We start from the raw sequence: 26,467 nt of genomic DNA, 5'->3' as shown, positions 1-26,467 counted from the left end.
GGACCGGCTGTGAGTGGGACCGGGTGGTTCCAGAGTGCCCCTGCGGTCCGTGAGTTTCAGAGGTGCCCCCAGACGGGCTGTGAGTTCCAGAGTGCCCTGTACCGGCCGCGAGTTCCAGAGTGCCTGGACCGGCTGCGAGTTTCCAGAGTGCCTGAACCGGCTTGTGAATTCCAGAGTGCCCCGGAACGGGCTATGATTCCAGAGTGCCCTGGACCGGCCTGCGAGTTCCAGAGTGCCCCGGACCGGCTTTGAGTTCCAGAGTGCCCTGGACCGGCTGTGAGTTCCAGAGTGCCCCAGACGGGCGAGGAGCTCCAGCGCCGGCGGGCGTTGCCGCCGCTGGGCTGGCGGGGGGCTTCGGCCTCGCCCGCTGCTCATTGATCTATGAAGCCGGGGCCCGCGCAGTTGGCAGGGCCGCTTGGCCGCTCCGAATACGAATGGCCGGCTGCCAACAGGTGATGCACCAATCCCTATTCGATCACTTCTCGGGGCGTAGAGGGCCGTTCAGCTGTGTGCCACCATCAGTCAAAACAGGCGGAACATAAGTGACATCACGGCCTGCCGGCGAGCGCAAAAACCGCCGATGCCAGCCGACCGAGGCAGATTGACAATGGAGATATGATTAATGAAGTTTGGCTCCGGAGTACAGACACGACGGCTGTAATTTATTTGAAGGGATGTCTCAGTCATGGCGCGGCATGCAGAAGGGAATGAGCTGATTGTATTCACCTGCAGAAACTATGCATCTCCTTCGCCGAAAGCCTACAATCCCGATTTCAATCGATTGTGATGAAGCAAAGCCGACTTTGCACCCAATCAGTGGAAGTCGATCAATCACACGCAACCGGTGGGTAAGCGGGGAGGAATGGAACCGGAGAAAACGTCTCCGATATTCTATTACATACTTTAACGTGCCAGTTCCAACTTGGAAATTGACAATTATTCACTGATCCCATAACGGCGACAATCGTCACAAGACGCTGACACGCTCATGACCGAAGCAGCTACTTGCGCGGATGAGTAACGTGACAACCGCGATCATGGAGCCCGAAAGATGCCGCAGAGGTGATGTCTGACACCGACGACGGCGGCAGTGACGCGGCAAGTGCGCCGACCGATCGCCGACCGCACGCGCCGGCGCCCGCCGCGGCGTAGGCGGAGTCTGGGAGCCGGGCCGGGCCGGCGCGGACACCGAACGCCGTTCCCGCGACAACCGGCCGACCCTGGCCTCGGGCCGCCGCAGCGCGGCCGCCGTCGGCCCACTAATGGCACGTTCCCACGGCAGCGATCTGTCCCCTGTCGTCCGCGCTGTCGCCGCAGCTAACCAGCGCCGGCGGCGGCGGGCGGCCGGGGCCGCACGGCCGCCCGGGGCGCGCCCCATCCCCGGCGCCGACCAATCAGCGGAACGGTTTGTCCGTCACAGCCGTCGGGACCACGGGCGCAACCGTGAGAGCGCCGGCCAGAGCCCCTGCACGGTGGGTGTAACGACACTCTGGTCGCAGGTCAACTAGAGAGTGCAGCGAAGCGAGGCAATTTGAGATGGACAAGGGCAGTGGCTGCTCACAATCCCATCAATCCTCGTCCGGTCTTAGGTTCAGCCCTGGCTGAACGGAGGCAGCCGCAGAGGGTGCTCGTGCTTGTTTTCGGTAGCGGAGTTCTCAGGATTTTTACATCCCTCCGATCAAATGCGGAGGATGAATATTTTTTGCGGGGTGACGTTGCCGTTCATGACCCGTTTGATACATGTCAACGGGTATGTCGACCGACATTCCATGGAGTTTGACAAGCGATATCCCGCGTCTTTTGCGACGTTGTCGTGCCCTTAGAGGACTTCATGGACTGGACGACCCCGCCGGTATCCATACTGAACGGGTACATCCATGGATCGGGCATAGCAATTTGGATAAATATGCATATCGCAAGACGGAAAAATGCCGAGGACTTTGTTGATGGCGTCAGCATGAAAGAGGTACCTTGAAGGCAGAAAGGTAAGTTGTACAATACACCGGCATTGGAAGTACTTACCGAAATCTACAAGCGATTGCTAGTTATGATCCCCGGGCACAGACGGATTGCCCGCCTAGTTTAAAAGCATATTTGAGGAATGAATGGAACATTTCTTTAATAAAATGTCGTGAATAGCTGTCAAAATGTCAAACTCCAAGTACACTACAAGAGAACATTCTCACATTAAATTCTCAAACATCTGATGCCCGAAGATCAGATTGAATCACAAACACCGACAATCCTATTGAACTCAAGTAATGGGATACCTCTGTCTGCATTGGCGAATGGCATATATATATATACATATATATATATATATATATATATATATATAGATATATAGATATATAAAGACGTGGTCGGAGCCGATCCAACACGTTTCGTGCCGGAGTGCTTCATCGTGGACAGCAAGTTGAAAAACGATCTTATTCAGCACTTGAAGAAATCGGACAGGGAAGCTAATTTTCTTAGCATAGACATTCAATACACTTTGCTATGTGTTTCTTTCGTTCACATCATTTCGAGAAAAGGCATGATCAAGATCCTTTTGCTAGGTGGTTTAACCCTTGCCCTACGAAATATTTTCGACTTCGTCCTGCAAGGGGCCTCAGATGTCCCTAAGATCTCAAACACTAAGTAAGTTAGAGTCACGAGGAAAACGGAAATCCATTGCCATCCATTCCCATTGGAAATCCATTGCCAGACTGCACCAGATAAGTGCACCTGAATGATGGGAAGTGTGACCTTTGGCTAGTCAGATCAGATCAAAATGATTGAATGAGCCTAATAGAAATTACTAATCATATATCAAGACCTAATCATGCTGTGGCAATGCAGAAGACGGCGCTGAGTAGTTCTTGGAGAACTCCATCTGATAATTACTAGTCGGACACATTTGACCTATACTATGTCATACGAGGTCAGACCAGCGAAAAAAAATTATTGTGTTGGCCGCTATGGCTGTGTTAGGCCTAAACAAATCACATCAATGAAGGGAATATGTAAAAAAGACCTTCCAAAGTCGTGAAGTATGTGTTATTGAGGCTTCATTCAGATAACATTCAAAGGGTCACATCTGGCCACAAAGGTCAGAGTTTGATCAGAACCGATCAATCCGTCAAAACCCGAGACTAGACGGGAACGGCTCTGTTGTCACGCGACGCATCCAGACTTCATGTGTCCTGTTTGACTGTTAACTGGGGCGTCTGTCAGTTCGAATCGACCATTCGTCTGCTGCATCCTCCGACGCTGCTGCACCTTTGCGGCTCGCCTTTAATTCCACTCCAGGCGCTTCACCTAACCTTAAAGACGAGCGTTCGTGAAGCCACAAAGATGCTGCGTAAGACCTTAAAATCTGCAAAACGTGTCCGCATGTATGCATGTATGCCCTCTGCTCGACATTCCCCCAGGAATCGGGCGACGCTAACATGACGCCCAGGCCGTGCCAGTCCTCAGAGCAGTCACGCCTGAGCGGCAGGCGTGGCGCGTGCCGGTGTCCGGCAGGAGTCAGGCGGCGGGCGTCATGGGGCGCATCGCGGCGCGGCGGTGCGCACGGGCGCGGCGGCGGCAGAGGAGGCGGCGGGGAGAGCGCGCCTCCGCCTGCGGAGACTGCAGCTGGCCACAGGAGACCAGCCCGACCCGGACCTCGACACGGACGGCCGCCGACGGGACCTCGGCACGGACGGCCGCCGACGGGACCTCGGCACGGGCGGCAGCCGACGGGACCTCGGCACGGGTGGCCGCCGACGGGACCTCGGCACGCGGCCGCCGACGGGACCTCGGCACAGTGAGTCAGTGCCGCCTCGGACCGCGCGCTGCGGTACAGCGGAGCACGGGACTGTGTGATGGGTCGCAGCCTCTGAATCGTGGATCGTCGAATTGTGAAACTATGTGTCATGAGACAGTGTGCCTTCGGATCACGGCGCGGGGACCATCGTGAGCACGACCCATGTCGTTACGGGGTCACGGTCACCGAGGACAGCGCAGCAACGGATCAATAAAGGATGAACAAGTGAATGAACCCGAAACGGACCAAAGAACGCAGGAGCATGAAACCGTTGCGCTGTCATGCACTGAAGTCATGGGACCGTGGCATCATGCCACATGAGACCGTGTATTGCATGACTGCACAAGTATCGAATTATGGGGCTCGAGATCGCGTGCGACAGTGCAACCACGGAGCGGTGGAAGCGCGCGCCGAAACAGCGATAAGGCTAGAGGGTTTGCGGACTAGCTGCGCCCCACCGACCAGGAGTTTGTGTCTTGCACTCGAGCTATATGCCCAGGCCTAACCATTTAGTGCCTCGCGGTTAACCTCCCTGCGATACATGCTACCTGCGCATGTTGTTCTGGATTTGTATCAGCATAATGCAGTCGCGCGCATGCATACGCGTACCGACATATGGGTGAAGTTTGGCATCTGTTCAGGGCATACCCACAATATTTGGCTTGCCTTCCCCCCCACATAAAATTCAACGCGTCAAAGGCGTACCAAGCACATATACAAACAGAAAACAAATTCCGTTTTCTTAATGTGTATCTTGATTCATTTCTATGGATCCGTCAACGATTGTCGACTGCGCCCCCACCTGCGGTCATTTCTTATAAGCGATTTATACTTATTGATACGTTTATATACACATACGTATGCATATAGATACATACATATATTCTCTCTCTTTGTATATATATATATATATATATATATATATATATATATATATATATATATACATGTGTGTGTGTATAATGCGCAAATTTTTGATAATTTGATTGACTTAAGCCTGAACTGTATATACCAATGCAAAGACGTTCATTAGAAATCGGCATGAGACGTTTTTCAAACAATGGTGTGCATAACCACTCATGTTGCACGACCCCATATAATGTCAACTGCCACATCACGCCGTCGGCATGTCATAGAGCAGTTTTTTCCTTGCTCAACACATGTGATTGACACTGCTCGCGGCCGGTGTAATCGATCAGCCCGCGATAAAGTATTCGGGTGTCACGTTTCAGTACCCCTGCCGTGGGGCGCTCGGCCCAGCTCGGAACATTCCTTCACCTCAGCTGGCCAGGTGCGGCCCCGCACCGGAAATCACGGGGCAATGTTTCCGCTCGCCGCCTGCAGACTTTCTGCACGACGCGCATTCATTCCTCCTGCGCGTTTGTGTTCTCAAAGACCTCGCTGCAGCCGCATGGATTTAAAGTGGTGTACTGAACGGCGTCGGATGAAAAGTGGGATACTGAACGGAATCGGATGAAAAGTTCCTGGGTAAAATCGGCGGACAATGTCAAGGAAATTGGGCTTCCGGTGCATGGCCCATTCAAACGCTGCCGTAACTAGTCGTAAAAGTGTCGCGGACAAGTATTTTCTCGGCATCTGTCCATTCATACCCATGCAAGGCGTTGACAGACAGAGAGGCCCATGGTCGGGCGACGGCGGCCCATGGTCGGGCGACGGCGATACCGTGCCATTCTTGGAAATAACAGCCGCTTCTAGTGGTGCGATGCGATCCAGACCACATTACATCTGATTAAGTCGGATACGCTGGTGAAAGCGTTTGCAGCGTTGCCAACGAGAGAGATATTACGATTTCCGTTGTGAGCCTTATCTATGGTGTTCAGCTTAAAGCAGACAAGGTGCGGTGGACCAACGTCGCTATCTTTGGACCGAAATACATCGCATTTGCCACGCGACCACCGTATGTTTCGCCGGCCATAAATGACACCCGGTTAGATACTCCGACGACAAAGGACTGCAAAGTGGCAGGACTCGATAAATAACCCGAAGATAATGCTGTCATAAAGTTATTCGGAGGAGCTCACGGGAGTTCCCAAGGCGCTTAAACTTTTTGCAAATAAAACGCCCCATCTTCGTATTATTTGTTGTCGAAGCAAACGACTGCTTGAGATACATGCGGTTTCAGGTGAAGGCTTCGATGACCAGGCAGAACACGAGCGCAGCTGTATGTTGTGCGTACCTCTGTTGGCCTGACCTTAAACACGAAGAAGGCTCGGCCACGAAGCTACACTGACCTGACACTTGCAGGTAATGCACGGGTTTGTCTTGATCAAGCCCAGTTCCACCTTCTCCCCTTCATTGGAGCAGGGCTGCGGCCGACCTGGCGAGGTAGCAGCTTGTTAGACAGGCAATCAGCGGCCACACCACACGGAACGTCAGACAAACAATAACAGCTATGCCGCACGAGACGTCAGGCAAACAATTAACGGCTGAACCGCACGAGACGTCAGAAAAATAATTAAGAGCTACGCCGCACGAGACGTCAGACAAACAGTTAACAGTTGCGTCCCACGAAACGTCAGACAAATAATTAACAGCTGTGCCACACTGAGACATCAAACAAACAACTAACAGCTGCGCCACACGAGACGTCAAACAATTAACAGCTGTGCCGCACTGAGACGTCAAACAAACAACTAAGAGCTGCGCCGCACGAGATGTCAAACAATTAACAGCTGCGGCGCGCGAGACGTTAGAGAAAAAATCGACATTGACGTCATATGATGCGCCAGGCAAACGACCAAAGGCTATTGCCGTATATATATATATATATATATATATATATATATATATATATATATTTGTGTGTGTGTGCGTTTGTGTGTCATGAAACGTCACACGAACGAAGTCAGCTTGCATTTCAGAGGCCTGAGGTAAGTATGAACGACAATTGCATGCAAAATCTAGGCAGTGATATCAGAATACAATCAGTAGATTTTACCAACGCCGGTACAACATTATCGTTATGTCTGTATTCTGCAGGTTGAATGATCTTGCATCGTTGCAGGAGTCCTCTCAAGCTTCCATCATTTGCAAGAAATATAAAAAATGATAAGATAAAAAAGAACGCGAGAAAAGAATACGATCAGTCATTCCAACTTCAAATTCCTAGCGACATTAGGACTTGACGCTGACTTAACATGAGTCAGTGTTGATTCAAATTGTTCGAGTCAAAACAGCTGAATCAGATCTCATCCTGAGTCACGACAGAAGCTGATTCATAGAGATTCATACAGAGCGGCATCTTTCTTGATTCGATTCAGAATGTCAATCGAAGCAAGCACATGGCTGGTGCCCACCGCAGTAGCTAACCTGAGTCCCAAGGTAAACATTTGATGGGACTTAAACTTGCATCAACTCCCAAATACTTTGAACTGCCGTTGCACTAAACACTACACTGGGGTCGTATCCAGGTGCCGCAGTCAAGATTTTCTTGACGTGAAGGTGGAGTCCAGAGACCACGAGAGAATCATCACGTTTTTCTTTGATTCTCTCATCACGAGAGAACCAAGGAAGTCGTCTATGATGCTGAAGCAAAAACACCAACCTATGGGAGACTCCCTCCTACTGCGCCCCTGCTCAAACCCCGTACACACTAGGTTCTCAGAACCGGCCAGACATTTACCTGAGGGGAGTGGCCTCGTAATGAGCCGAATAAGAAGCTAGATAAGGCACTGATGGGCGTGGCAGGATAGCCGTTTGATATGAGTGGCCGGGCGCTCGGCTCAACGCAGCGGTCAGATAATCAGCCGGAAGGATCGAGGACCAGCCAGATAAAAGGCTGATGGGGAAGGACAGGCAGTGAGAGCTACGTGAGCGACCAGTCAGCTGATACGATGGTCAGACAGTCGACCGAAAGCAGTGACCACACAAACACACGATGGAGTGCCCAACCAGCTGGCTAGGAGAGGGGTCAGAAAACCAGCTGCAGACTAGAATTGCAAATACAACATAGGTCATCCGGTAGCGCACCTCATCCAGATGCTGGCAGAACAGTCCGCCACACTCCCGCCGGGCTTTCCCGGACGTTCTCCCAACATCCTAGGGGCGCTCAGGTGGTCCAGGTCCTTCCCGGGCGCTTCAGCCTTCTCCGCAGCGGCGTGACGGTCTGTTAGGACTGGCCAGGTAGTAATCTGTTTGTTGCTTTTGATCACCGCCTACCCTCTGTATACTTTATGCAGGATCTAGCACAAATGTTGCGGATCGAGACGTTTACCGGATCCGGGGTTGGTGTATCACAGAAGGTAAACGTTGACTTTGAACCAACAACAGCTATAAGCGGGACATTGCATGTGGTTTGTACCAACTGACGGGGGGGGGGGGGGGGGAGACGTGGTGTGAGCGTGGGTGGGTGTGGATGTGGTGAGTGACATCGCGACAGTACCTGGGAAAGGCGGGTCTGTCATCCGGGTTGCAGCCCCAGTTGTGACCCCCATTTTCTTGAGAACATCACCACTTCGGTCGACCCCAAACGATAGCGTCCTCTCCACCCCAGGTGAGACCTGTCTGACCCCACACAGCTCGCCCCCCCCCCCCCCCCCCTTCCTCTGGCCCCTTTCGCGGCTGCCACCCGCCACCGCAGCGCTCAGGGCGCGGTTTCACAGTGTACACAGGTCAGGTCACAGGTCTGTGGCGCATGAGTTCCGTCCAGAGGGGGGCAGCCCACGGGCCGATTCTGGTCGTCAGTGACCGCCGCGCCTATAGGCGCCAGTCGTCAGTGACCGCCGCACCTCCAGGCGCCGGTCGTCAGTGACCGCGGCATGCCCAGGCGCCGGTCGTCAGTGACCGTCGCATGTCCAGGCGCCGGTCGTCAGTGATCGCCGCGCTTCCAGGCGCCGGTCGTCAGTGACCGCCGCGCCTCCAGGCGCCGGTCGTCAGTGACCGCCGCGCCTCCAGGCGCCGGTCGGTCAGTGACCGCGGCATGTCCAGGCGCCGGTCGTAAGTGACCGCCGCACCTCCAGGCGCCGGCCGGATTCATCGAGAAAAGACCGCATCTTTTTATGTTGGTCAGTTTTTAGGCTTGGAACTACACATTTAGACCGTGACATCGCACTGGTTGAATAGCCTGGGATGTAGGTTTTCGTGCACACCGCCGACAACACGCCAAAACTTTTGGCCACAAATACACATGTCACGCACCCGAATAGGCTTCAGGGACAGTTGCGGGGGCAATTTTTGAAGTCACGAGTAAGCCTTGGACACCTTAAAGATCGGTAACTGCGCTTTTACTTGACGCAGCTGGCTGCTGCGGTCCGCGGCGCGGGTTCGTCCTTGACACTGGTACGAGCCTGCGGCCCGCCGTGTCGGCTCGGGCCGGCCGGAAGCACGCAGTCGGACCGGCGGAGGACAGGACGGGCCACCTGTTCCGGCGCGCCGCCGGCCGGCCGCCAGCTCTGACTCACGCAGCACGCCGCCGCGTCAAACGCAGTCGTCTGCCAGCGGTTTTTTGCCGGCGTGGCGGAAACTCTTACGAGTCATCCGAGATAAGGTGATGATTGACGGGTGGCGGCGGGCGGCTCGGCCTCGGGCTGTAGCGTGCTCGTGAACACTGGTTACTGGTTACTTGGGTTAGAGCCCTTTCGAGCAGAATTGATCGTTTCGGGGTTATGGGATGAAGGAAAATGGACAACGGTGGGGTAGGACTACATGCGCCTGGGGTACCAACCACCGAGCTGCTTGCTTGCCGAGTACTGGAGCAAAACTAATCATCACGAAAAGAGTGCAAGTGAACCGCATTTATCTTACGTGTCTCATACTTAAGTCGACATTTTAGCAAGCCATTGGCACTCTTAAGATAACATAACCTAAATTCCACTACGCGCAGAGAATAGCATAATGTAACACCAAACATTACCTACGAACAGCCCATAAAATTATGGAATACGGTAACGCGCACAACGTAATTTTTTCCCAGCATATACACGTCAGATTATTAATTTGTTTTTTCGTTGTTTTATGATCACGCGATTCCTACCAAGTCTGCACAGGCAACTTTAAAGCGCAAGTCATGTCAACGTATTTTAAAGAGCGAAATCACCCCCCGCTACAGCATTCATCTCGTTTTTGTCCGTGTGTAACAGGTGTTCTCCATGGGCCCAGTGGGACTCTTTCATACAGGGATAGGGTTCCTCGGGCGTCGTTGCCTGTTGACAGATGGGTCCATGAAAAGTGCCTTTCGGAGATTGCCCGCTCCGCCCAAACTATAACTACCTTGGATTGACGATTTCCCCCTCAGAGCCGCTAAGCTCTCATGCATCGGGACCTGACAACGTACGGCCCGTTTCTTATTTAAATAAAAGGCATATTACAAAAGTGACACTTCTTGCCGATGTAAAACATGGGACAGAACAGATCAGTTATGTTCTCACAAATGTTAAATACACTTGACGCCGCATGACTTACTGCTTAATGGCAGAGGTATTTAACGGGAAAATGCAAATCACACTGGTAGGATAGTCGGGTTAAAGATCATGATGTCACTTTCAAACAGCTGTCATGCCAGTCTATCGCATACTCCTCTGGACCGTCGCTTGCTTTGTGGATGCATTGTCAGACGTCAACTAAACGATGTCATTTTTTGTCTATGTGGTATACGTTACCGGCTGCATAGTCCTCATGGGTACATGAAATTCAGTGCATTTTATTTCCATGTTCCAAAGGGCCGGTATCCCTTCAAACGTTGTATGCAACGCCTAAGAAGATGTCTTGGTGTTCTGCTAGTAAATGGTAAGCGGCGAATTTTGCCGCGGTTACTAAGATCTCCACTTTGTGACAAGCGATACTGCGGAGGGCCTAGTTATTCTTCTTCCAGGCTGGCGCTGTGGTACTTTCAAAGAGAGGTCGGATACCATTGATAGGCTCATTTCACTTCTTCCTATCTGGGCTGTGTTATGTAGCCAATGTCTTCTCACAAATGAGATAAAATCCGCGCTGGTATAGCCATAGCTTGACAAGAAATTCCCGGATTTTTGTGTTTCCTAAGGTTCTAGTCTTATCTTCCCCATTTGTCGGCATCGTCCACGTCCGTAAATCTATCATCCCACACATCGACAACATTTGCGAGATTTCAGGTTCACCTCCAGAGTTCCCTCCACCACTCTGTGCGCTGCGTACTTGAATCAGGCAGACCACTCGACAACCCGCGGTTAGGAGCCGCCGTCGCCGGACGCTGCGGGGCTGCTGGTGCGCGGCAGACGCGGCGCGTCCGGGTGGTGCGACAGACGCGACGCGTCCGGGTGGTGCGCGGCAGACGCGGCGCGCCCGGATGCGTGACGAGCGCTGATAGTGGCGCGGCCGGACCGAGCTCTTCGCTCAGGGGGTGCTGCAGCCGGCGAGCAGTACAGACTTGTGCCGAAACTCGGCATAATACCAGGCTTCTCAGCGCGTGGCGTGAGCGTGTTCGTAAAAATGGTCAAAACGGTAGCTGAAATGCGGAGGAAATGGAACTGCATTTCCCACACCTATACTTAATGGTTAACAGCGATCTTCGGACGTAGCAAATTTACCACCATGACACGGTCTATGGGTTAAATTGAATGCATCTCATTGTGTTAAGACCTATAAAATGCAAACACGCTCGCATAGGTTTAACTTCTGTTCGGTGCTATCACATCTCTCAGAAATTTCATACCATGTTAGTTTCAGTACCAAGGCGTTATCATTGGATCTCATAGCTGACTTTCATCACTGGATATGTTGTCTGTATCTGATGGTCGCACGTCACATGGCTGATCGACGCTTTAGATCTCCTGTCAGTACCCGAAGCCTGCATCCACCGCTTCGACAGCTGATTATCCGGACAGCTGATTGCCCGAACAGCTGACTGCCCGAACAGCTGACTGCCCGGACCACTGACTGTCCGGGCCGCTGACTGTCCGGGCCGCGGACTGTCCGAGCAGCTAACTCCCCGGACCGTGGACTGTCTGAACGACTGACGGTCTGCCCACCGCGTCCGTCGTGCATCGCGGCGCTGTTTTTGCCGACGCGTTGTATCAGTGCGCGTGTGTGGCGCCGCCCGCCCGGCCAGAGGAGAGAGATGGGCCTGCACGGTCGGGACGGCCGCCGCCCGCCCGGCCAGAGGAGAGAGATGGGCCCGCACGGTCGGGACGGCCGCCGCCCGCCCGGCCAGAGGAGAGAGATGGGCCCGCACGGTCGGGACGGCCGCCGCCCGCCCGGCCAGAGGAGAGAGATGGGCCCGCACGGTCGGGACGGCCGCCGCCCGCCCGGCCAGAGGAGAGAGATGGGCCCGCACGGTCGGGACGGCCGCCGCCCGCCCGGCCAGAGGAGAGAGATGGGCCCGCACGGTCGGGACGGCCGCCGCCGCGCCCGCCCGCCGACCGGCCGTAATTGGCGGGTTTTTGCCGGGCCCGCTCCGCCGCCGAGGCCGGCCATCTAATGCAGTCTGTGTGTAGCATTGATACGCCGGTCGACCACCGATTACATTCTGGGAATAGCTCAAAGTTGGACCGCGTGGTTGTTTGGGGTCTCGGCCGGGTCAGGCCCTGCCAGACGGCGTTCGTACCTGCACACATCTGGAGCTTTTGTGTGTCATACATCGCCTCAGGTCATGTCATGGTATTGATCAGATGTAGCTTCTTTGTTCATGTGGCGCTCAGTCAGGTTTACGGTACTTGACGGTTCGGATCGCTGCCTGTTCCCTGCATCCTCCCGTTTTCATGGTCGATGGCCAGGTCTGTCCTACGGATCTCCTTGAACCTTGCTCAGGATGCTTGTCCCTTCCCTATGTATTTGGCCTCGTTGGCGGATTTCGTGTTCATGTGCTATGAAATCGACAATCGACCTTAACACTAAGGCCGTCCGGGGTCCAAGTTGGATTTTTCAAGGCACGGTTGGCGATACTCTACAAATTGTCTCGCTGGCAGAATTCATAGGTCTCTATATATTTGCAAAATTTGTGCATTTTGCCGCTTTCCCGCGAGCACTTGACCACCCAACCTCAGCATTTGGTGAACTGTCGTCATCATCGTATTGGAGCTTCACAACGCACTCAGCTGCTGAGGCTATACAGCGGTCGCCTGCCTGTCACGCTGACAGGCAGGGCGGACACCGCGGGGAACCGAACCCCGCACCTCCGGTTTTCCAGTCAGTTAGCGGACTGTCCGACCTGACGTGCCGCGGGGAGCAGCCCGGCCAGCGGCACCTCTGACCTTTGGGGAAGGAGTAGCCGTGGCCCGAGGCGATGACGGCCGGTGTCAGCAGCAGCACGGTTGTCACCAGCCGTAGCATGGCCATCTGCCGGCAGCACCCATCGGGTCAGGTCACGGGTCAGGTCACGGGTCAGGTTGCGGCGGCGCGAGTAACGAGGGGAGGTATCGTTCAGAGCACTAGACAGCCCTGGACGAGTTCAAAACAGTTTCAGGCATCACGGGTCCGGATGTGGATCGACATATTTTATGACGATCATCATGGTACCGATTCAGATCTGATGACGCCGTGATTGTTGTCATTTTGGTCTCAGAGCGCTTATCAAAATCACAGCAGTACGACATTGGTTAAGTCGTGAACAAGCCCTTTCCTTAAGTTCCCGATGGTCTAAAAAGCATGGTACGTTCACCCAAAATGGACACTTTGCCAATGATGCCACAAACAATTACACCGATACAAATATAAGCGCATGAGGCAGGTGTACACGGGCGTCCGGCCAGTGGCAACTGCAAGCGCCCGCGTTTGCCAGGGGTCGCCAGCTTTGTCGGCCCGAGTGAATCGCGCCGCCGCTCCCACTCCCGGCGCGCGAGCACTCGAGGCAAGCGGCGGGACGATACAGTGCCAGGCGGAGGCAGATTGGATCGCGCCGGTACAGTCCGGGTAAACGAGGACCATTTATCTGCAATAATTCATGACGATTCATAACATCTGCGGACCCAAATCACGGGGTATCGGCTCGGGTATTCTTGTAATGGAGGCTGCTGGGTATTTAGGGCTCATGAAACGCTATCTAGCAATCACCGTGCACAGTTTGAGTTATAATACAGATAGGCTATTAATGATGCACAACGAGCAATAATAATGAATAATCAAAGTGGGAATGAGTGGCAGTCCGTACCAGCGCTCCCACAGCCACCTGAGAAATCCCGTTACGGCGAACAGCGGCGCCGCTCAGCGCCGTCTCCCAGCGCCAGCTTCCGAGCTGGCAGCACCAGCTTCCAGCACCAGCTTCCAGCACCAGCTTTCAGCAGCAGCAGCCCTCAGCGCCAGCTGTCGGAGCTAAACCCCAGCACCAGTCCCGACACCAGATCGCGGCAGTAGCTCGCAGCACCAGCTCTCGGGGGAGAGAGCTGGCGGCGGTCCCGGCACCTGTTGCTCCCGGGCGGCGGGCGACCGGCGACTAACGACTGGCCGGGCCGGGACCGGGACGGCGGCCGGGCCGGGCCGCGCCGCGCCCCCTCGCGGCGCGGCGCCCCCCGGCCCTGGGTGGCCGACCACCGATGCCACCGATAGCCGGCTATAATGGCCCAAAAGTCATCAGCCGGTCGGTGGATGATGGATGGGCGCATTTGTCTTGTCTGCGCCGGCCGGCGCGACAAAGTGACCGGCCGCGCCCGGTGCCGCCGCCACCGCTCGCTCGCGGAGCCGGCGCCGACGAGAGAGCCCCCCCCCCCCTCACACCGGTGTCTCGTCTTGTCCCGTGTCAGCAGGTGAGTAGGGGAGTGACTAATGACCGCGTTGCGTGGAGCGTCCGACGCCAGCTAAGTACGGCATGGGCATGTTTTGCGTTTTGATTTCACGAAGCCGAGGACGTCAAGGCCGTCTTCATTTCACAAAGCCGAGAGCCCTCTATACGTGTCCGCACGCTGAAGCGGAGCCTCCCTGGACGGCGCTGACCGCTCGGTTTACGGCTGGAGGTAACGCTACCCGCTTGTGACGCACGCGCGACTTCCCGCCGACGTGCCGCCTCGCTCGCAATGCGGCGCAGGCGCTGCAGGCGCCGCGGCGTTTTCGCGTCATCGCCGCCTGAGTGACCTCACGACGTCAGTATTCACGCCGGTATCTGCCGACTCCAAACAGCGGCTGCAGGCGGACACGCCGCTCGCCACGGTCCGAACGCGGGCCTCTGGTGACGGCGCCGATCTCAGTACGATCCCGGACGAGCGCGGCGCGGCACGCGGTGCGCTCCCGGAGAGCTCAGCGGGCCCGAGCGCGGGAGCCAGGCCACGATCAACCATGTCCCCGGAGCGGGGAGGTGGGTTGCCTCTCGAGGGATTCTTTTAATGGGTCTGGTCGAGCACGAGCCAAGCACGTTGGGTGAATCATCAGTGAGGTAACGGATGATTTCGGATCTGGGACAGTCTTCTCCGGCTGAAATTAGCGTCGACCTAACTGCATCAAATCGGAACTGAAAACATCCTACGTTGATTCGAACACTATCGATCCCGTGGGACTGAGTCGAACACTATCGATCCCGTGGGACTGAGTCGAACACTATCGATCCCATGGGACTGAGTCGAACACTGTCGATTCCGTGGGACTGCGTTGCGCGCAAAGCGTTAAATAGCATGCAAGGATTACACGGGTAGGTCTGAAGCACAGTCGTTCAAAGGTCGCGAGATTCGAACGTCGCACGTACGGCCTCTTATCAAAAGGCTGCAAACCCTATCACAAGACCAATAATCATTGGTATTCGACCTTGCGCCTTGCAGGAGGGCCCCCGAACTGTCAATAAGCTTCCGTCTGATACTGGACGAATTAGGCTACCGACAACATCGGACTCGGCGAAGTCGCACGGAATGCCGCGGCTCCAACGGTCCAACACCTCCCAGTCAAGCAAAAAATTAGGAGCCATCGATACGCGAGGACCATGCCGAGCGGGCGCATCAGCCAGGCCTGTGTTGCATCAGACGGCTCCTGTGCCGTACCAGCCGGCTCATGTACAGTACCAGCCGGCTCCTGTACCGTACCAGCCGGCCCCTGTGGTCTACCAGCCGGCTCCTGTGCCGTACCAGCCGGCTCCTGTGCTCCACCAGCCGGCTCCTGTGCTCTACCAGCTGGCTCCTGTGCTCCACCAGCCGGCTCCTGTGCCGTACCAGCCGGCTCCTGTGCTCCATCAGCTGGCTCCTGTGCCGTACCAGCCGGCTCCTGTGCTCCACCAGCCGGCTCCTGTGCCCTACCAGCCGGTTCCTGTGCTCCACCAGCCGGTTCCTGTGCTCCACCAGCCGGTTCCTGCGCTCCACCAGCCGGTTCCTGCGCTCCACCAGCCGGCTCCTGAGCCGTACCAGCCGGCTCCTGTGACGCATCAGCCGGCTCCCGTGTCGTACCATCCAACTCCTGTGCCGTAGCATCCGGCTCCTGTGCCGTACCAGCCGGCTCCTGTGACGTACCATCCAGCTCCTGTACAGTATCAGCCGGCTCCCGTACCGTACCAGCCGCCTCCTGCCCGTACCATCCGGGTCCTGACCGTACCACCCGGCTCGCCAGCCGGCTCCTGTATCTTCGGCGGCTCCTGTACCGCTGATGGGTCTCAGGACGCTGTCGGGGTCCGTGCCGCCGTGGCGTCGGCAAGACGCTGTCGGGGTCCGCGCCGGCGCGCCGTCGCGACGTCGGGTGGCGACACGGGCCACCCACCGCCGGCATTCCTCCCATCAACACACACTGCGCTATCGAGCGGAATCGTGTCCGGACCCGGCGCCGGCCACAGAAGGCGGCAGGGGAAAGGGTAGGGCAGGCGCCGGCGCTTGCTGCCCCCCCCCCCCCCCCGACACGAGACCGTCTCCGGCGGCCGCCGGCGCGTCCTCGCGCGGCCTCGGCCGGCCCGGGTCATTAGCATACAGCTGAGCGGTCAGCAGGAACGGCGGCCGAGAAACGCCAGAGATCAATCACAGACTGGTCACGACCCGGCTACCGCAGGGGAACACTGCCGCCGACCTGCAGGGGAACACAAGGGCAGGACTACAGGGGAACACCGCAGCTGACCTGCAGGGGACACGCACCGCAGCTGACCTGCAGAGAACACAGGGGCGGGTCTACAGGGTAACACCGCAGCCGACCTGCAGGAGAACACAAGGGCAGGACTAAAGGGGAACACCGCAGCTGACCTGCAGGGGACACACACCGCAGCTGACCTGCAGGGGACACACACCGCAGCTGACCTGCAGAGAACACAGGGGCAGGTCTACAGGGAAACACCGCAGCTGACCTGCAGAGAACACAGGGACAGGTCTACAGGGAAACACCGCTGCTGACCTGCAGAGAACACAGGGACAGGTCTACAGGAGAACACCGCAGCTGACCTGCAGGGGACACAGGGGCAGGTCTACAGGGAAACACCGCAGCTGACCTGCAGGGAACACAGGGACAGGTCTACAGGGAAACACCGCAGCTGACCTGCAGGGGGAACACAGGGCAGGTTCTACAGGAAGAACACCGCAGCTGGCCTGCAGGGGAACCACAGGGGGCACGTCTACAGGGAAACACCGCAAGTGGTTGTACCTGCAAGGGACAACAGGACAGTCTAACAGGAGAACCCGCTGCTGACCTGCAGGGAACCAGTCTCGCAGTGACCTGCAGGGGACAAGGGAGGTCTACAGGGAACCCGCAGGTGGCCTCAGGGGAACACAGGCAGTCTAAGGAACACCGCAGCTGACCTGCAGACACAGGAACTACAGGAGACAGGTGACTGAGGAAAGGGGTCTACAGGGAAACACCGCAGCTGGCCTGCAGGGAACACAGAGACAGGTCTACAGGAGAACACCGCTGCTGACCTGCAGGGGACACAGGGGCAGGTCTACAGGGAAACATAGGAGCGAATATATTATGTGCAGGTCCGCAGAGGATCACAGGAGCGAACCCACTGAACACGGGCCTGCAGGGAAGCACAGGGTGAATCTTCAGGGGAACACACAGGTGAACTTGCGGGAGAACACAGAAATAGCGGGAGTTTTTTTGTGCGCCCGCACATTGGCGCTGGCAATGGCCTGATTTGGGCGTGAGGGGAGCGAGGTATGCTCCACTTTATCGAATAGCTTACAAAAATGCGCGGAGCTCTTGGCACATTAAGTCGAACCTTACCCTGTGAAGAGTCGCGCGAAGGCATCCGTGCCCATAAGTGGTGACAAAAGGTGCAAGGAGTCGTGCAGAACAAACACGGTAGCTCAAGGGCTTTATAAAAAAAAACAGACACCATCCACAAAGAGCAGTAGTATGATGTAGAAAATTCACGGCGGAGATATATTTGGAGGACTTGCGAACAAAGTCGCCGCGTGCTTGCGTAGTACAGAGAGCTGGTCTACCGGCCGTAAGGCAGTAATATCTATACCCCACACGCAGTGTGCTTTTTATTAACTGTTTCAAAATCCACGCGACTAGATTGATAGCTTCGGTGTGTTGACGGTTATCCAGCGTTTTCATAGATGTAGGCCTTGTGAATACACTCTGCGCGGATCGTTTTTACCGCTGCGACCGTTTTATCACACTGACTTCGCCTGTAAGTAGATTGGACTCTGCTGACGATAGCACAACATAATGCGTTACGTGCAAATAGGACATAAGGCATTCCCTTCGATGGAGCCGAAATGACAACTGGCAAGCCCAGAAGATGGCAGCACCGCCGTACGATGGCTGCCTTTTCCTGCCCTGCTCCGAAGCGCCCTGACTGGCTTACCGGAGCCCTCTCTGTTGCCATCTACACAGTCAGTCTACACGTGCATACAAGCACACACATATATGTATATATATACATACATATATACATATACACATATATGTATATGTATACATACAAATTATCGTGTATGCTGACGCGTTGAGGTCACGAAGAGACCATGGTACTTGAGTCGACCGATCGCTGAAGTACGGAATGTGTGAGCCCTTATACAGTAATGCCCACCCTGCTGATTCGATGGAAGAACGACAGGCAAAAGCGGCTGTTATCATAGCCACGACTGACGTAGTAGAATTATTAAAGGCAGCAATACGACATCGGCGTTCACACGCCCTTCTCCTGCTGATGGCCTAGTTCGCTTTTCATGTGGATGACATGCTATGGGGAGTAAATGAATGGTGAATATATATATATATATATATATATATATATATATATATATATATATATATATATATGACATTGGGATACCCCGGCCACCCTCATCAATACGATCAGGAAGTCACAGGTGGAGGAAGCTACAGTATCACCATTTCGGTACGCTCACTTCTAGGCACCCTGCTGTTCCAACCGGCTCTGTTGCATAACTGCTGGAAGTCACCGTTCCGTCCGCCGGCTGCATGCCTTCGCTCAGGCCCGGCTAACCAGCCGCGGACGCTATCATTACCGACAGGGTCACCAGGCGGCCATCGCAGGCAGTGGACGTGCGGTATCGTCCGCGCAGGCATCAGCGGCCGGCCCAGGCGCCCGGCCTCAGCTCGTCTCCCGAATCGTGCACGCAGAACGGCGCCGAACAAAGCCCGCGCCCGCGGCGGCCGCCACCGCCACCGCATGCACGGGCCAGTCCTGCCGGGCGTCTCCGCCGATTTGGCGCGGACGCCGCGCGGAGCTCGTGACCAGGCGCCGTTATGCACTGAAGGCCCCATGTTGTGCACTAAACGCGCGGCGGCCGCTCGTCGCCGCCGCCGCCGGCCCGCCGCTGCGTTCATCATCGCCGCCCGCCGTAATTAATAGCGCAATCTCCCGTGAGCAGACCGCCGGCCCGAGCGGCAGCGCGAGGACCGGCGCGGTCGGCGGCGACGCCGACACCGGAGTCGGCCGGCGCGACGCGCCGCGGCGGCAGCGCGAGCGGCGCCGCAGCCAGCCCAGCTCGCGCGCGGTCCGCAGCGGGGCTGCGAGGCAGCTGAGGTCGGTTCCCGGACGCGCGCGCGGCGCTGTGAGCGTCTCGCTCGCTTCCCGAGCAGTGCTGTGAATGGATCTTGTCTCTTCGCGGGATTCTCCAGGGCTGTACGTAAGCGCCTGCGTAGGCGGCGCTGGGCTTAAACATCATGACTACATCAGCAGCCGTCCAGAAATCCCGGTATTACTGGGTGACTTCGTTTGCATGGAGACCCCGAAGTTATCGACCACGGCACTTCCGTGACCGCATACTAGGCAGCGTGCAGCAGCTGAGTCATTAGTGATCTGGCGTCGGTGCATGGTGACTTTAACCCATTTGACGACGGGGCCCCTGGCGCTTTTGTCGTGCACGAGCCCTGCGACAGCCAACAGGCGGCGGCCGCGCGCCGCTCAGGCTCCAGCGGCGGCCGGCAATAACCATGCTGCCTCAGTCTACACTGTGGACTTGAACACAGGCTCTGATCGTTCAGAATGTTTCACACGGCGTGTGCAGTGTAAATCGCACCTATCCCACATGTTACACCAGGTACCTCTCCGCAAGTCAGTCCTTTCACGAGACGAAATGGTCACAATTCAATGAGTGCCGTCGTCACGGGGTGGCATTATGAAAGGCGAATGCATGACACATGCTATGACGTGGACATTGACTCTTGCATCTCAGTGGCCGTGGTCTTCAACGCGATTGGTGGAAACATGGCTGTAGATCTTTCGCCAGGACAGAATATAACTGGCCAGGGTTTCACCACTGCATAAATAGCAGACACGGGCAAACTCTCCCGCCGACTCCCAAACACCGACCCGCCCTCCCCCTGGGGCAGTTCCGCCCCGAGGCGCCGCCGGAGGGGGAGGGGTGTCACCTCCGCGGACCGTGAGCAGCTCGGCCGGGGGCGGGCCGCGGCTGCGTCGCGCGCCGACCGCTGACTCAGGCGGCACCGCCGACAGTCAGCGGCGCGGCCAGCTCACAGCCCCCTGAGTCACACCGTCGCCGGCCGGTCGATGTCACGACCCGGGCCCGGCGCCGGCGGCTCTGTTGACACCTCAGGAGGCGGCGAGACCCCGTCCCTGCGGGGCGCCGGCCGAGGCCGCCTCCTGGCGCTGCGCCATGTGTCAGGATGACGGGTTGTGACGGGGGAGCTGTCACACGAAGCTGGTGGACACGTCACGCGTGACGAGTGCGACGAAGCCAGCATTTCACCGCCGGGGAGCGGCTACGAATTCAAGCGTTAAAATCTCCATGGTTTTGATTTGTATGGTTGTCGTTTGGCGGTGGCCAACCGCCTAAAACGCATCGTTTTCACATAATCATCTGAAGAGCATGCAACAAGATAAGCCAGGTGTTCTTAACGAGGGAGAGGGGAGAGGAACCTCTCATAGACAGAATACAAAGGTCTCAGTTTTTAGGCTTGTTTTTGATGTGTCGGAACCCTACGCGCCCAAAAAGTACGGGGTCCCGTCAGAGGTGGGGCCATAACCCTGAGAGCGCTCCCTCAAGGGTACCGGAACAGGAAATCACTAGGCAATGCAATCTTACACAGGCTTTTTGGAATCTGAATCCTTATAAAGTTGGGCGACACGAATCTCCCACAGTACCGCCCCCAGCCGCACTTAATAAAATACCCGATACGCGTCTGATCACCTGTTGCATGTGCTGCATATGACGCGCCTTTCTACGGCATCACGCACAATTTGACGCACGCCATTTTGCCAACAGAAAAACGCCTTAATCACGCGAACTGGTGCTCATTCATCGCGGCACAGGTGCTGCCACATATGAACCAAGTGCACAACTACAAGTAAAACAGTTGTGGCTTTTGTGCGCGTGGGACTAAGCCACTGCGCTGAGCAGCCCAAAAACTTTCATGTGTATATAGCACCAGCAACTTTTATATATCGTGACTTGTAATGCAAACTATCTAATCCACGCTGCGCCAGGTGCCAATGTGTCAGTAAAGCGCCAAAACTTAGTAAACGTATGACTGTGGCACAGTCACGATTACAAAAAGAGACACGTTTGATATACACCCATTCACCAGATTCGACCCGCGTTGTTTAATGCCACGAAATCAAGATTCCAGCGATACATCTCAAAACGGTTTTCTCTTCTTTCCAGTCCGTCCCCTGCCCAGGCCTGTCCCTTGTCCAACCATGCCTCTCTGTCCATTCCCGTCCCTCTGTTCAGTCCTGCCCCTCTGCCTAGCCTCGTCCTTGCTGTCCAGTCCTGCCCCTCTCTCCAGTCCTGCCCTCTGTCCCCTCTGTCTAGTCATGCCCCTCTGTTCAGTCCTGCCCCTCTGCCTAGTCTTGTCCTTCTTTCCAGTCCTGCCCCTCTGTCCCTCTGTCCAGTCATGCCCCTCTGTTCATTCCTGACCCTCTGTCCCCGCTTGAGCCAGTGTGGGGCAGGGGACGGTGACGCCATGTGAAGCCCGCCACTGGTCAGAGCCAGCCACATGGCGTCGCGCCCCGCAGACCACGGACGCACTTCACCTTGTTGTCGCAGATGATGAGACATAAATCGCGTCTGGTTGTAGATGGTCGTGCTGGGAGCCGCGCCGCTCGACAGCCTACATGCATCAGACGGAGCTAAAACACTGGCAGTGGAAGCGCGCGGGGAAGCCAATCTCTCTCTCTCCTCTCTCACTCTCCCTCTCTCTCTCTCTCTCGTCTCTCCTCTCTCTCTCTCTCTCTCTCTCTCTCCTCTTCTCTCTCTCATCCTCCTCTCTCTCTCTCTCTCTCTCTCTCTCTCTCTCTCTCTCCTCTCTCCTCATCTCTCTCTCTCTCTCTCCTCTCTCTCTTTCTCTCCCTCTCTGTCTCTCTCTCTCTCCCTCTCTGTCCCTCTCTCTCGCTCTCTCTCTTCCTGCTTCGTGCTCTCTCTCTTTTCCGCCCATTCCTCGTATCCCTTTTTCGCTTCCGTTTTCTCGCCCTATTCCTGATCGCCTCTCCCTCTTCCTTTGTCTTCTCTTCCTCTACACCTCTATATCATCCTCTACAACCAACCTTTTCTTTCCCTTCCTTCCCACTATCTCTCGTCTAAGACATGTTGCATCAGCCAGGACCAAAACCGAGAAGCTTGCATTCGGCTTATCGCCGCAGTCGCGATATTCAGGCTCTGTGGCGGGTGAATTCGGCCTTGCCAATGCCTCGTGGGTCCAAATTTACAAACCAAATGGCTGTGCCAGCTCGGTATGCAACCTTGAGCCGACAGCTGTACTGGCCCGCGCATGGACCGCTCGACAGGGCCGCCGGGAGAGAGGGAAGAGGGAGAGAGAGAGAGAGAGGGAGATAGAAAGAGGAGGGCGGAGAAAGAGGGAAGAGAGAGAGAGAGAGAGAGAGAGAGAGTCAATTAATTACCAAATCACCATTAATGAGGTTAATAATGGTTTGACTTGACTGTAATGTTTTCATTATGAATTTATGGTAGAATGCTAGCAATCAGCCATGACATACTTTGGCACCTATATGAATGGCAAGTGACGACTTAAACCATTTGCTGTCCCTTGTCATTATTAGCTAGTAGCCAATTTTGTGAAATATTGCAATCATTTTTCCACACTGAGCGATCGAGAGTGACGTGGCAGATGAACATATGGGCCTTCATGAACTGTGTAGGATGCTCCAATCAAGTTAAAAGTACCCAAGACCGGTGTAGTAGGTCACAAGGTGATCGTGAGTGCCCAGCCAGGCTGACATAGAGGGTTCTCAGGGACATGCAAGGCTTCAGGGACATAAGGGGCCCTCAGGAACATGTAGGGCCCTCAGGGACATATATGGGCCTAAAGAGGACGTACAGGACGACGGCACAGCGCACTCCGGCCAAATGAAAAATCCCGAGACCAATGCGGAAGGCCCCCGAGCAATCGAGGGTAACTGGAAAGACATGTATGACCCCGGTTGACAGCGTGGGGTCACTGAACACCATAAAGGATTCTAAAGCGTCTCTAATCATGACCCTCCCTCTTGGCTAAGAGCTCTTTTTGTCTACTCGCAGGCCCTTTACCATCCTTAGTGGCCCTTCCTGGTCCCCTGGAGGTCCGAAGTCGTCCCATTGCTTGAGCTTTGTGTCGTAAACCTGCGTCCGCTCGGTCAGTTTTGGATCCTTCGGCTCCATGGACGAGGGGGGGGGGGGCAACCCACCCCCATTTTGGATCACCCCTGGTGGATAAACTCATTGCTTTTGAAAAACTTGTACCAGCTTGAGCTCTCGCCATATTTGACTTTAACGGTGACTTCATGGTGCTGTTGAGGTCAGCACGCCGCGTGGTGTCAGACAGTGCAGTTACAACAGCGGTGCGTCATGTAGCATCAGTATCTGGGTATTCACCTCTAAGTTAAGTCGGGACTACTGCGCGTCTAGAGCAGCCTCTTGGTCCCCAGAAGCACAGAAACGAACAGCGCGTGCTCAACCGTGAACATCTCACCGCACCTTTTTACCAAGTGTGGACGACCCATCCTTGGTTAAACGGCTTTAAGTTTTTCTTCTGGGTGCTGTCCTAACTCCACCTCGTCTGCCACTCTGCTGAGACGTAATGCCTGACTAACGCGTGCAGGTCACCCACTCGCAGGAACCCGCGCAGCGTCTTCAGCAGCAGAAGTGGCTGCCTTCGCAGCTTGATCAGCAGACTCGTGCCCGACCAGATCGACGTGGCTGGGGATCCAAACCAGTTCTGCCTGTTGCCCCCTACATCGCAGGCCGCTCAGGTGCCGCGCGATCAGCTGTACGACATGCTACTCCGCGGTCCGTGCACCGCGGATACATATGAGCGAGTTAAGCGAGTCAGTAAACACCGCGGACGACGGCATGTTAACCCTGCCCGCTCCTGCTAGGGACGACCTATGCGACGGTCGCGATAAGGATGGTACGGCGCTCGCAGCCGACGTTTCGCCCCGCCACCGCCGCGCCGGAGACAAGGACCGACAAGACTAACGCCAAACGGGCCGCCAGCTCCACTGGAGTTCCGGTCTGCACGGCCGCACCACTGGTTTGATTTAGACAGGCAGGATAAATAAACAGCCGGGCGAGTGGCGGTATGTAACTGGAACAGGGTTATGGAACCGTGCTCTGCATGCCATTCCACAGGGCCCAAGCATGTCGGGTGATAATTTAGCGGTGTAAACAGAGACTGGTCGGCTGCTTGTACTCTGTCACCAGCGCATGGCGTCACGGCTGTGCGAGTATTCCGGCCTAGCACCGCCCTCGTTACGGTGTCAGCTGCGTGACGGCTACAGGCCCCTCGTCACAGCGACCGTCTCCCTGCTGCTTCGGACTTTTGGCTGCGATGAGCCGGCACGTGGGCTCGCGTGGCTTGAGTGTTCACGATGTTAGTTCGGTGACTTGTTCTTATCGAGTGACCATGGTAACCAGCTGACCGAGTGACCATAAGCGCGCTCTTCGTTGCAGGAACTATTGGAGGCTTAAACAACGTTGAAATCTAAAGCTGCGGGAAGTTAAGTTGAAGTCTTAAGTTAATGGCTTTACTTCGTAAGTTTAAAATTTTTCGTCTACGTTTAGGATTTCACTTCTTAAACTTAAATTTAACTGAGAAGTGGAGACGAAGCAAGACGTTTGTAAGTGGTCTAACGGAAGTTTATATATCTAGCAGTCCGTTTACAGCTATTTGCATGACATACGAACATGCTTACTGGGTACTGGCTGAAAACAGCGCTGTAACTGCACATGGATCACATAAACCACGCCGGATTACACTCACAACTTCATAACGTCGGTAAAGCCCCTGCAAGCATGGCACACAAGCCCGCCCGGACGAAATTCTTCGGCATGAAAGTATTTGATAAGCCACAGCAAGTTCAGTTAAAGCTTCCAAATTCACGGGCAGTTCAGTTACTGCATCGTGTCCCAGCAATAACCACACAGCAGTGCCGCATTGCCGTCCGTGTCAGCGACCGCTCAGGGGACAGCGAAGGAAGAGGGCCGGCGGCCGGTCCGAAAACTTCGAACGCGCTCCGGCTCACCTCCCATTTGCACAGCAGAAACAGCTGGCGGGAAGTGCTCTGAGGATAGCATGGAAGTAAGCGGGTGGACGAAGGGAAATGAATGAGGAGCGAAATGGCAGACGCATGCATGGATACTTCGGATGTAGGTTCAGGACTGCATCACGCTTTTCAACCAATCTACATATATATATATATATATATATATATATATATATACACATATATATATATATATATATGTGTGTGTGTGTGTACATATATACATATATACATATATATACATATATATATATATATATATACACGGCTTGATAGATGGATAGATAGATAAATAGATAGATAGGTAGATAGATAGATATACACATAGATAGATAAGTAGATATATAGAATAGATAGATGGGCTGGAAAACAACAAAGCCGTTCACTGCTGCCTGGTTAGAGCGTTGTCTGTCACTCGCAGAAGGTAATCTTCGCGCTGGTCCTTTCTGTCACTTTGCAATGCATATAAATACCGTGGTCATTAGTGTCGCATTCTGTCGTACCAATCGAAGCGGGGAAATTCAGACACAGACGCCAGTGAGCCTCGAAACCACAAACACAGCCGTTGGCGAGCCCCGAAACCGCAAACTGGCCACCATCGACTGATCACACGCCTGTTCCGTTTCGTGGGTTCCCTGTTGACGGACTGCTTGCGTCATAATAACTGTCTCACAAAAACAGGCGGCTGGAGGTCTGCCAGTGCCCCGGTCGCTCCCCTGGAGCAGCAGGTGAGTCTGAACTCCATCAGACACGTGGGCAGGCCTCTGGCGGCATCGCTCGGGCACTTCCGCACCCGCCTCTGGCGGTAGCGGTGCCTACCGAACGCCGGCCAGCGGCCGAGAGCAGCGGCCACGCCACAAAAACGCACGCAAACACTCCAG

The 26,467-nt window shown here is 55.3% G+C and overlaps 1 protein-coding gene across 1 annotated transcript in view; it reads right to left on the bottom strand.

Moving 5' to 3' along the window:
- LOC119090117 (BMP-binding endothelial regulator protein) overlaps window positions 1-26,467 on the bottom strand; it is a 48,619-nt gene that overhangs the window by 19,793 nt on the left and 2,359 nt on the right. Inside the window, exons 2-3 of the mRNA XM_037212911.1 lie at window positions 12,976-13,060; window positions 6,043-6,128 (exon numbers count right to left, since the gene is read on the bottom strand). Coding sequence (XP_037068806.1) covers window positions 6,043-6,128; window positions 12,976-13,060 — 171 coding nt within the window. The remainder of the gene's footprint in view (window positions 1-6,042; window positions 6,129-12,975; window positions 13,061-26,467) is intronic.

This window comes from Pollicipes pollicipes, unplaced genomic scaffold, assembly GCF_011947565.3.
Source record: "Pollicipes pollicipes isolate AB1234 unplaced genomic scaffold, Ppol_2.1 Scaffold_3087;HRSCAF=3621_pilon_pilon_pilon, whole genome shotgun sequence".
Lineage (NCBI taxonomy): Eukaryota > Metazoa > Arthropoda > Thecostraca > Pollicipedomorpha > Pollicipedidae > Pollicipes > Pollicipes pollicipes.
The sequence above is the reverse complement of the archived record's forward strand: the minus strand, read 5'-3'. Positions and strand labels throughout refer to the sequence as shown.